Source organism: Arachis ipaensis, chromosome B2, assembly GCF_059453495.1.
Source record: "Arachis ipaensis isolate K30076 ecotype BB chromosome B2, ASM5945349v1, whole genome shotgun sequence".
Classification (NCBI taxonomy): domain Eukaryota; kingdom Viridiplantae; phylum Streptophyta; class Magnoliopsida; order Fabales; family Fabaceae; genus Arachis; species Arachis ipaensis.
The window spans coordinates 82,828,587-82,841,350 of NC_142437.1; the positions used below are offsets into that span (position 1 = coordinate 82,828,587).

The 12,764-nt window shown below is 29.5% G+C and overlaps 1 protein-coding gene across 5 annotated transcripts; it reads left to right on the top strand.

The window, feature by feature from the left end:
- Positions 1-502: 502 nt before the first annotated feature.
- ARP (apurinic endonuclease-redox protein) lies at positions 503-8,582 on the top strand. 5 transcript variants are annotated; one of them, XM_016328037.3, is made up of 12 exons: positions 503-668; positions 822-1,005; positions 1,415-1,515; positions 1,613-1,695; positions 1,865-2,074; positions 2,219-2,532; positions 4,131-4,241; positions 4,981-5,118; positions 5,205-5,252; positions 5,842-5,922; positions 6,886-7,045; positions 8,355-8,582. In XM_016328037.3, the coding sequence occupies exons 1-12, from the start codon at positions 619-621 to the stop codon at positions 8,474-8,476; spliced, it is 1,602 nt and encodes a 533-aa protein (XP_016183523.1). In that variant the 5' UTR covers positions 503-618; the 3' UTR covers positions 8,477-8,582. The 5 variants fall into 5 exon arrangements, with proteins under 5 accessions (XP_016183523.1, XP_088359542.1, XP_088359543.1 ...); XM_088503416.1 differs by having other exon boundaries at positions 830-1,005; XM_088503417.1 differs by having other exon boundaries at positions 507-668; positions 830-992.
- The last annotated feature ends 4,182 nt before the right edge of the window (positions 8,583-12,764 follow it).

Sequence of the window (12,764 nt, forward strand, 5' to 3'; positions counted from 1 at the left end):
ATTAGTGAATATTAATCCTATAATTCTTTATTTACACTTATTTATTTTATATTTATTTTTTTAAAATTTATTTTACCACATTTATTTTAAATGGGAAGGAAAATGATTATTTTCCTTTGTTTGGTTGAAAAGAAAAATTAGAAAAAAAAAAAAAATAAATGGAAAAAAATTGGTGGGACCCACTAATTTTTTCCTTCCAATATTGGAAAGAAAATAAAGAGAAAACTAATATTTTTCTCTCTATTTTCAATATATTTTATAATATAGGGATAAAATTATCTTTTTATAACATTTCTTTCCTTCTTATTTTCCTTCCATTCAAACACATCTAAACAAAATAAAAATTCACTCAATTTCTTTTCTTTCCTTTCTTTTCTCTCTATTTCTTTCCTCTCTATCAAACATAGCCTTAATCCAAAAAAAAAAAAAACATAGCCTTAATCCAAAATGGCTAATTAATAAAAAAAAAAAATTAAAATAAAGGGTTATCTTCTCGTTAATCATACATAGCTTTGCCACTGTTTTCGACTTTTCGTACTTCAGGCCTTTGCGTTCTCATTTCTCAGCTTTTTTGGTGGTTCCCCTTCTATCTTTCTCGGTTCGATACAAAGACCTGATATGAAACAATTCTTGCAATTCCTGTCTACAACCTCTACCAATCTCAACAGGTTTGTTTTCTGTTTCTGCGTCGCTTCATTTTCCATATCCTATATCTTTGCATTTAACTTTTCAATCGGAAATATATTATTTTGAATGTCCCTAGTTTCCAGCATTTTACTCTAATCGTAAGCTATCTAGGTTTTCTGAACTGAATATTGTAGTTTTGCAGTGATTCAGAAGCATTTGAATACGAAGACATTGGTTTCTCCTACTGTGAAAGCAATGAGGTCTAAAAGACGTTTTTCGAATTCATCAGAACCTGTTTTACCAGTTGTTGAGAACAAGAAAGATAAGAAGCTTAAGGGGTTGGAAGCAAGTCCAGTTTCCAAAAAGTATATTGCAAAGGTTTAATTGATTCTTATAGGGTTCTGTGCTTAGTAGAGATACTTGCATTCTCCTGTAGCACATTTAACTTGTGCCCTGAAACATTTACCAGTATATATATATAAGCTTGGAACAATAGTTGAGTTATTTCCATTTGATCTCAAGGTGTTCAAGCCATGGTTATTAGCCTAGGCTGCCTATGTTACGCTCTTTGAGTGCGGCCTTTTTCCAGACCCTGTGTTAATGCAGTTGTCCTATAGATATCAAGAGTGAGTGATAGTAAATGTTTATAGAACACACATTAAATGCATCCCGGGAGAATGTAAATATTTATCATTATCTTAATACTACTTTGTGTTTTTGTATTCTCTCTTACATTAACCCTTTTTTATTATTGGTTATTTGGTTTAAGTCGATATTGGTAATGTAGGAAAGTGATGTTAACAGCCATTCCATTGAGATTGAGAGGTTAAGGAATGACCCGGCCAAAATGGACACATTGACTGTTGAGGAACTACGGAAAACATTGAGGTAAGATTATAGGTCCTTTTTCAGCCAGCAGTTGCTTTTTAGTTCTAAAACAATATTGTTTGGATTATATCTCAGGAATGGTTTTTATATTTATCAGGAGTATAAAGGTCCCCGCTAAAGGTCGTAAAGATGATCTTTTGTCTGCCTTGAAGAGTTTCATGGACAATAATGACTCTTGCGGTACTGTATACTGTTCTCTTAGTAATGTGAACTTTTATTGTATCTGGGAACATAAGGAAATTAAGAGTTTCTTTCTATCAAAGTCATCAATTATTATGCTCATTAAGCTTGATGTCTCTCTTGAAAAACTTGTATAATTCCAATGGTTAACACGTTTCTTCATGAGCAGAGCTAGATCCTCAAGCACGAGAAGAACATGAGAAAAGACTCTTAGCTGCTTCAGAAAATACATCTATGGAAGTGACAACTAAGAAGGTATTTGATGAAGACCCTGTTGATGATGTCAATGATAGAAGATTAAAGCAATCCAGATCTGCAAAGAAAACTGTCAAGGTGGCAAACAAGAAGAAGTTGTCAGTGAAATCAGATGATGTTTCAGGTTGTCTGGTAGAATATAACTTTGAACATAACTTAGTGTTTATTTTTTGAGTTCTTAATGCCTTTTATTTTCTAACTTTTCAGTTTTGGTTCAGGTGTGAGTAATTCAACTTTCAATTAATCTTATACGTGTGTTTATTGCCAGGTTGTAAGCCTTCTAGAGAAAAGAGAAAAGTATCTTCAGATATCATTAGTGTTGTTGCACAATCAGAGGAGATCAGTACAGCTATTCAAACTGAACCATGGACACTTTTTGCACACAAGAAACCACAAAAAGGTTGGATTGCATATAATCCTAGAACTATGAGGCCCCCGCCTCTTACTCAGGATACAAAATTTGTCAAGATTTTGTCATGGAATGTCAATGGATTGAGAGCATTGCTAAAACTAGAAGGATTTTCTGCACTTGCTCGAAGGGAAGACTTCGATGTATTGTGCTTGCAAGAGACTAAACTGCAGGTAGAATATTGGTGCTCATTTTATGCCTTGAAGAGTCTTATTTTGCAACGGTCCTCAGTTTCAGCTAGGAGTGGCTTGTATATAAAAATAGCATTGATAACTTATTATTTGCCCTTTTTCTTTTTGACTGGTTTGTGGATGCTTCTGACATCAGTTAGCTGTTTCCAAGTGAGTAACAAAAGTAGGTAAGTATGACAAAAATAAACAAAGAAGGGTGGAGGAAAACATGAATGAACATTTTGTGAGTCACGATCGACATAAATTGCTTTTGTCTCTTAAAAGAGATTGATATGGTAATGTTTTAAACACTGTTGTGTTGTCTGACCATGTAGTCGACCTCACCAAGTGAACAGGGTTTACTTGTTGTATGACCTTATAGTGGCTTTTGGAATGTTCTTGACATCAATAAAACAAAGTTAATAATGTTTTGTAAGATAGTGACCCTAAAGTTATTGTGATTTACTATACCATACTTGTTCCATTTTCACTTAATCTTTCTGGCCAATCCCTTCTACTTCTTCAGCTACGCTGATCACTATAGACATCTGGTAAAGGTGCCAGTTTTGCATGTATTTGAAGTGCAAGAGTTTTCTGAAGAATTTCTAACTTTTGGGAAATGAGAAAAAAAATGTTAGAAGATAAATCTTGTTTGTTAGGGGGCCAAACTGCAGGGTGCAAAACATCCCGCATTACAAAAGGTCCTAGAAAGGGCCACACCCGAAGTGTGTAATGTTGGCAGCCTAACATGATGATACATAGTGGCTGATTCCATGGTTTAAACCCCTGACTTTAAGGTCACAAAGAAACAACTCAACCATTACTCCAAGGCTCTCTGTCAACAATATAATCCCTCAAATTAATTGACAATTTTTGAAATTGTAAATGGATATCAACTGTTAAAACCCTGTTTCTTCAACAAAATCAGTATGGTATCGACTGAGAAACAGGCTTACTTTAAAACATTCTTGGTCCAAGGGAATCCTTGTGCTAGTTGTTGTATAGCAGAAAAAAACTTTATGGTATAACAGGTAAATTTTGAAATTGTGCCATTTAACAGATAGAGCTAGACTGAAATCGCTGCATAGTATCAGCAACTAATGTTTATGTTAGGAATTTATTTTAAATTAATATATTAGTATATAGCCGGAAAAAGGAAGAAGAGTCAGAGGAGTGACATGGCAGGCCAAGTAGTGGCAAGCAACTGATTTTGTTAGGAAGTTTCTGGTAGGATTTTTTGAGGGATAACAGTTAGACAAATTTGGGGGCTGGGCTGAATATACAAAAGGTGAATGCTAGCTAGTTTGGGATGTCCTAACTTTTCTGTAACTGAACTGAGAGCTGTGGTTTCACATTCCTTGGAGGAGAGAATTTCCTAGCTTTTTACCTTAGATTCTTGACACATTGTCAAGGATTTCGAATTTAATACATGCTTTTCTACCCTTTCCGTGGTTAACTGATACCAGTTCTAATAGTTCATTTGAAAATCCTAAAAATTTGAGTGGTGATGAACTGTGGCATGGATATTTATATTAAAATTCATACTCATCACCCCTTATTTTCTCTTATTATGTTTGTGATTGCTCTGATTATCCTAACAGGAGAAAGATATCAAGCAAATCAAACAGCGTCTAGTGGATGGCTATGATAACAGCTTTTGGACATGTAGTGTTTCTAAGCTTGGTTATTCTGGAACATCCATAATCTCAAGGGTATGTTGACCTCGTTCATTCCGTCTCTTCATACATAATGGAACTTCTACTCATAGTTTTTACCATAAAGACTGTTTTTGTAAAGACTATTCCTTGCATAACTGATTCATGCTAAATTTATTATGGGGACATAAGACGGTGTTTGGATTATCTGTTTGCATTAGTAATTGTAAACTTAAAACCTTCTTTGTTTTGTTTCTTGTCATAAAAGTTTTGTGAAGGAAATGCTGAAAACAAGAAAAGTTGTTTTCATCCTTTTCTTCAACAAACTTATGACATAGAAAACAAAACAAACAGAACGGGGTGTTTTTGTAATTATCAATGAAAGCATACTAATTGAAAATGGAAATATGAAAAAAAAGCCTCGTATTTAATGCTGCTTGTGATTATAAGAAATATTGTGACCCAAAAATTTTCTCCAGGTAAAAACTTTTTTGTAATGAGTTTAATCGTAGTGGGAAAAAAAAATATTTCTACCTACTTTCAATGTAGCTCTTACTGCTACCTACTTTAATAATATTCCTTCCCAACATAGCTAATTTTTTTACTAAATTATGAGAGTATCATAGGCCATTGCTTAATCATTAACTTCTAGAATTTAGGTTGAAGCTAAAGGTGACATGATGTTGATTCTATCTGATAGTCTAACCATTTGCATCGTCATTATAAATTTCACGACTAGTGTTGACATAAGTAATTCTTTCAAATATTAATTTCCTTGTAAATGGAATTCTGGCAGATAAAGCCACTTTCTGTTAGATATGGCCTTGGTGTATCTGATCATGATGGTGAGGGGAGACTTGTGACTGCAGAGTTTGATACATTTTACTTGATATGTGGATACGTCCCTAATTCTGGAGATGGCTTGAGAAGACTGGTATTACATTGCTTTCCTTTTATATCTTTTCATTTCACTCTGGGAACAGTATCCTTATCTGATTATGTTTCTGTATTTGAATCTAGACATATAGGGTGACTGAATGGGATGCATCTCTCAGCAATTATTTGAAAGTATGTAGAGCTTCTTTCCTCCTCCTTGTTAGATAAGGTTAATTGTTGTTGTTTGTCTGTGTATATTGCTCCTTTTACCCCTTGTTATTTTCCCTTTTTGTCAGAACAACACCCATCCAAATGCTTCCTTTTGACTTTTATGTCAAATTTGGTTTATATATATAACTTGTGCTAGCGAATTCCTATAATGCTGAGTGTTGGTATTAACAAACTCCTTGCAAATTGAAAAATGGTTTATGATGTTGGGCATTCTGAGCATAGGTTTCAAATTTGTGAATGGTGTTGATCTGTTGAGCAATCTGAGTAACAAAAATTTCTACTTGTTAGTTCTTCATTTAAGATGCCAATTAACATGGTTCTTTATGCTCATCGTATTCAACTGACTATGGAATCTATTGCTTTATTATAATGTTACAATTTTGGATTAGCAAGATGCTTTATATGTTCTACATTCTTAGACTCCCTCCTCTCTCTTTGCTATTGATTTAGGGTAGGCATTATTTTCTCAGAAGAAATATTAACAGAATCATAAAATTTATATTTTTTCTTCCATTATCAGGATTCGTGATTCATTTTCTGCTTTCTACAGGAGCTTGAAAAATCAAAGCCTGTAATTTTGACTGGTGATCTGAACTGCGCTCATGAAGAGATTGACATATATAACCCTGCTGTAAGTAATTCAAATTTAACAGTTTCATTGTAAACAGTAAAGAACACCAATGAAGTGAGGCAATTGTTTCAAGTAGAAATTACTGGATCTGGAAAGGCTGGAAGGGTAGAGAAGGAATTCAAGAAGTTTAGTATACCTAGGAAAATTTGAAATATATTTTTCTATAATTTGAAAGAAAAATTTCATTTCTGAATATTTCAACATCACTATAAAAGAATTCTACTTGACTACTTGTACTTATTCGATTGCCTGAATCAACTTTTTGGATCGTCTTTTCTAAATTGATTTTCGTTTTTAAAAATGCTTATATTTGCATTGTTTTGTTCAAGTTACAAAAGGTTACCCTTGTTTGAATTCTTGGTCATTTAGAATTTATTTGATACATCCCTTGATGCAAATATGAACTGGATATCCCTTAACTGAGTGGGTGTATGTGATAAATGATAAAGTCTCAGATCAATGTGATGTGTGCAGGACATAAACTTGAATAAATGATCCTGTTATTAACGACCGAGGATGAATTGGTTTTAACTGTAGGAGTTATGTGCTAGTAGCTACCATAAGTAGGCATATTTTCTATCAATGTCTCAAATTCACAGTGCGACAACGAACTTGTAACCATGTCAACATTGTAGATTTCTTGAGATGGGTAGAACCATGCGGGGTTGAATTGTTGACAACATCTTGGGAAACTATCAGCTGAGAGTATGTTTAGATGGCATACAATTGATGAGAATATAATGCATATGAGGCATATTCAATAGCTGAAGTTCCACGGAAAAAACCTTTTTTGGCTAACCTGGTTGGGCTTATTAAATTTGTCTATTTGGTTTAATTTTTAATAAACTGACAATTTGTTCGTTTCAGTTTCATTCATGGTAAATAATGAACTGCTAGGTTGCTGAGCATGGAAAATCAGCTACTTTTTTCTTAAAAAATCTCTTCTGATAACATAATATACAGGGTAACAAACGAAGTGCTGGGTTTACAGATGAAGAGAGGCAATCATTTGCAACAAACTTCTTGTCCAAGGGATTTGTAGATACTTTTAGAAGGCAGCACCCTGGAGTTGTTGGATATACTTACTGGGGTTATCGGCATGGTGGGCGCAAGACTAACAAAGGTATTTCATGAGTACGCCTAAAATTGATTCATTATATACTTAAATGGTTTTCGTATAATTTTTGTGTTATGGTTGAAAATAAATAACGTTCCTTTGCCAATGGAGTGTGGCACAGCTGGTCATGGAGTTGGTCCATATTGTTCAATTTCTCCTGTGAGATCTCCATTGTTGGATATTATGTAAGAACCCCAGTAAGAACTAAGTTGTTGGGCGTGCTTTGGCTCTAGTTGGATTATTGGCATCAAATCTGACTAAACTATTCATTATGATATAGGTAAAAAAACGTTTTGCAGAAAAAAGAATCCATTTAATGTAAAGAAAATAGCAGAGAGAGAATAGGGTTTGCATGAGATCTATCATCAGCCTACTCTTCTCATTTTGGCGGCTTCCTTTTAATTTTCCTTTCACTTTTGCTCCCTTGAGGTCTCCATGGAATTGCACACTCCTTCCCTTTTGTCTTTCTGTTTTCCTTCATCATGCCTCAGCAGGTCATTCAACTTTGGTGCTCGAGTCACAATTTGTTAAGTGAGAGTTTTCGTATGCGATCTTCCATTCTTCCATGTTACCCAGATAACTTGAATGTTCACCCTTCTCATTGTTGTCACTGTTTCCCTTCTCACTCTTTGTTTCAAGACGAGTAGATTCAGGGGCCAAATCTTTCGTGGTGGATGTCCTCCTTTATCGAGTTTCATCTTCCTTGAAGAGCTTTTTGTTTACCATTTTTGTGTCTGGCTGCAGCTTTACTCCTTTGTCGATGTTCATTAGCCCCCTCCTGATCTTTAACAATCTGGCTGCCGATAAGATTCCATTCAGTCTTCCTCTCCAACCTTCCTAGCTGCACTCCATGTTGGCTCACAACATACCATCAGGGACTTGGTATCTAAGCACTAGTAATGGAAGAAACACCACTATATATTTATTTTATAAAAGGAGAGTTTCATTAAGATGGAGAGAAGAATGATACAAGATAGAGGATAAGAAGTCCTCTATACGACAGCAGAAAACAATCAGAAGAGCAATCTATAAAGTATAGCATTCCAATCTCTCACCATGTCTGAAAGGGAAAGTCTTCTATAAAGATCATCAGATATACACCAAATAGAAGCCAAACATCTACTCCCTACGAATACTTCCACTTTCTTTCTTACTCCATGTTGTCTTTAAAGTGCATTTCTTCATACAATCTTATTTTTTTTTTAATTCTTTGCCTTTAAATATTCTAGCTATTGTCATCTTACATTTCAAATAAATTCTTTGTTTCTCAATGATTTTCGTTCATTTATTTATTTATTTCCAAACTGTTAAACAGGGTGGCGTCTAGACTATTTCCTTGTATCAGAATCCATAGCTGACAAAGTTCATGACTCGTACATTATCCCTGATGTTACTGGGAGTGATCATTGTCCTATTGGCCTCATTCTTAAGCTTTAAAGCGGAACACTGGGTCTGACCTTGTAGGAAAACCTTTTTTGTTTAAATTATTATTTTATATTATCAATGATTATTTATCAATGGCAGAACTTTTACTTTTTTTTTATTTTACTTTTGTTTTTATTTATCTATCTATCTATCTATATATTATATAATATATAAAAGAGATTAAAATAGTGTCATAGTAAGTAAACGGCATGAATTTTTTTTTTAATAAATGACATCAATACCAAAATTAGTTCGTAACTACGTAGAAAAAAATATACTTATATAACTACATTAGACCAACATAGTATTAAGCGAAAGCTTTTAAGTTTCTACTAATTTACCATATTATTGCTAAATTTAGTTTATAACAACAGAAAAAATCTATCTGCATAATTATATTTATACTATCATATAGAGTACATCTAAATAATAATTTTGGTATCAATTTTATAATTTTTTGCATCAAATTAACATTATATAAAAAAATATTATAGAGAACATTAGTTCATATAAAAAGTCTATATTTAGTATTGTATTTATATATCTTATTTGTTGAACAAATTTTATTTTATAAAAATCTATTATCAATTAATTAATTTATTTATGTTATGTAAAAGTTAATATTAATATTGTTACACAATGAGTAATTGACATCGTATAATTCTATTTTTTTTCTTTACATTGCCACTTTGCCAGACAAACTTACTTTCTATTCATAGCGATTCGATAAATTATTACAATTGCATTCGGTCTTAGTTATTTATAATTTCAATCATTAACTACACAATATATTCTCATTCATACTCACCCTCACTTTCCTCCTAGAAAATGTAATCATGGTCATAATATCTCAGCATCAAACTTCTATAAACTTGACTTAGGTCCAGTTTGGGTAACTTAATTAAGCTCTTTTTTGATAAAATAATTTAAATAATAAATGACTCTATTAAAAGTAACTTATAAATAAGTTATTTTGTGTTTGGATTTTTAACTCTAAAAATACTTATTTTATAAAAATGTGATGAAAAGTAGAAGTATTATGAGAGAAGTCATTTTTTTAACTTCTCTATAAGCTCCTAAATAACTTCTTAGAAAATTGCAATTTGGTTTTGAAAATTGCACCCGACATTAATACTACTACTTTTCATAAGTCAAAAATTAAAAAAAGTTACTTTCAAAGTTTTCCAAACGGCTCTTATTATACTTAAGTTATTTCATCAGACGGTACATTCTATTGATTCTATTGTTATTATTGTTGAAATTTAAAGTTTGTATTGCATACACAAATTTCAATTCATTCTTATTGGCTTTTACTTCAAATAAATTGTAAATATGTGTAAATAATGACCCAAAATTATAACACTTTAATTTTAATTTTGGTAGTTGTTCATGTATTTTCAACAAAGTAAGGTAGAATATATACATACGAAAATTTGTGGTACTACAATGCATAAAAAAACATGATACAACAACTCATTTAAATGTAATGATCAAATGGTTAACGAAGAATAATAGGAAAGATGAAAGAAAAAGATGAAATAATGAAACTTATTTGAATATAAATTGTTCCATTATATTTAAAATGACAAATAAACAACTATATTATTCCAATTAGAAAACTAACTTTTCATCTAACAACAAGTTTAATCACCTGTGCCATGTACATGATAAGATTGAAATTATAATTTTAAGTTGTTATGTTAAATTTTATTTTAATTATAATAATTTAATTAATAAAAGAATAACTTGTATGCGTTGTTTTTCTTTCTTTAATATAGTGTTAATTGTATTAACTATAAAATAGTTATTTAATCTACTTTTTTCAATAAATCAGGCATATATACTCAATATGACCATAAATAATCTAGTAATACTTAAATCTACCAACAAAGTTTTATATGTTAGTTTACTGTGAAGTAAGAAAATATCAAAATCAGCTCAAAATGACCCGTGCCATGCCATGCACGTGATAAGATTAAAATTATAATTTTAAATTATTTTGTTAAGATTAATTTAAATTATAATAATTTGATTAATAAAAATATAATATGTTATGATTTATTTGTTTTTTCTTAATCTAGTATTAAATATATTAATTTTAAAATAGTTATTAATTGGTTTTAGTAATCTACTTTCATCAATAAATCAAACATATATACTCAATGTGACCATAAATAACTTAATAATACTTAGACCCACCAACAAATTTTTATATGTTGTTTTACTGTCAAGTAAGAACATATCAAAATTAACTCAAAATAAATAATAAATTATTAGAGAATTCTAATGCACAAAATTCTCTAATAAACAATAAATAATTTAAATCTACTAAAAAACAACTCAACACTTTTCTTTGATGCCTGCAAAATATATACTTAAAATAATATTATATCAATATTAGCATACAGTTTTACAATCATCGACCGTATTTACTATACATGACTCCTTCTTAAAAATTATTCTACACACGTGTGCAGTCGGAAGATAAATTACTGGACTTTATTTGTCTAAATTATTATAATTATGTATTATTCATTAAATGCTAATTGTAATATTGTAATAAAATTATAATAAAGATATTTTTCTAAAATAATTTAGAAGAGAGAATAGTGCTTTCATTTTGGAGAAAAAATGAATTCACGAGGAATTGTACCTCACTTTTATTAGTTGATAATGTATTAAATATTGATTTTATATAATTATAATAAAAATATTTCTCTGAATTAGTATAATCATGCATTATTCGTTAAATGTTAATTGTAATATAATTATAATAAATATATTTTTCTAAAATAAATTTAGAAAAGAAAATAATGATTTTATTTTAGAAAAAAAATGAATTCATGAGAAATTAACCCCCCACTTTTATTAGTTGGAGAAAAATCTAGTTTTAGTATATTTTGTCATTATTATACATTTTTCTCTAATCATATATTCACCGTTTTCTTTTCTTTGTTTCAACATTTTGAACCTAGGTTTAACTTCTCGTAGTTCTCACTTCTTAGTTATTCTATTAGATGTAGTTGATAACTATTAAAATTCTTCGATTAATATAGGAGAAAAATATATTATTATATGATAGAATTAATATGAGTATATTTTATTATTAAATAAACAAAGTTAATATAAAATAAAATTATACATAAAAAAGCAAAAAAAAAAAAATTAAAATAGCAAAAGTGATAAAAATATTATTTTTATAATTTTATTTTGTCATTTTTATGTATAGAAGATTAGAAAATAGTAAATTTTTAACTAAATTAATTTATATTTGTTGTATTCAATTTAAATAAGTAATAAATTATCTTATTTTAATTTATTTCTTAAATTTATATATCATAAAAATTAAATCAAATAATTAATATACCTAATTTTAAATTGTGTGATACTTAAATATCTATTCAAATCAATTAGTTGATATAATTAATTCATCATAATGAATTGTCTTTAATGAGTTAAACAAAATAAAGTAGAAGCATGCTATGTTGATTCTATTATTAAAGGTAAAAATTCGATTTTTATATAATAGAATAGATAATATAATAGACGACGAGAAAGAGAAAGATAAACATTTTAGATTCTAAGTTGTTTTATTTAGATGTTGCAATGTGGGTATCACATTATTTTACTTATTCTACCCTATGGACCCTTTTGTAACTTTATTTCAGTATCAATGGAATTTCACTACCTTTGTGTACTAAATTAAAATTCAAAATGAAACTGAAAAGAAAAATAAAGAGTATAAAATTATTGATTGAAAAACACTCTAAATAATAAAAAGTCAAATTAATTTTAATATTAAATTAATTAATACGGTTTTAATTTTATATAATAGTTAGATAATAAATTAGTAAAAGCAAATAGAAGAATGACTTTAATTAGTATTTGATAAAATATTCATTTAGAATAATTAAAAAATATAAAATTATGATATTATTAAAAATAATAGATTTTTATGTTAAAAAAAATTATATTTAAATAAAATATTTATAAAATATAAAATTTAGAATAACATAGTTTCATAAACATTAATCATTGATCAATTATGAACTAACATAAAATTATAATATAATTTATTTATGAAAAAATAATCAATAATTAATATTAATAAATATAAAAATTATCTAAATACTTTGATCAAAAGTATGAGTGGTTAATTATTATTCATTATTAATAATATTTTGTTCATAACAAAAACTGAAAATATAATTATTCAGATTTAGATTTTAGAAAAATAAACGTATAAGTAACAAATGATATATTTTATCATGTATATTATAAATTAATTAATTAAACTAAC

Bases quoted from the DNA above. Each gene is read 5' to 3' on its own strand.
- ARP (XM_016328037.3), top strand. From the start codon at position 619: ATGAAACAATTCTTGCAATTCCTGTCTACAACCTCTACCAATCTCAAC. The intron at 5,119-5,204 runs GTATTACATTGC...ATTTGAATCTAG, and splicing joins GAGATGGCTTGAGAAGACTG to ACATATAGGGTGACTGAATG. The intron at 5,253-5,841 runs GTATGTAGAGCT...TGCTTTCTACAG, and splicing joins CTCTCAGCAATTATTTGAAA to GAGCTTGAAAAATCAAAGCC.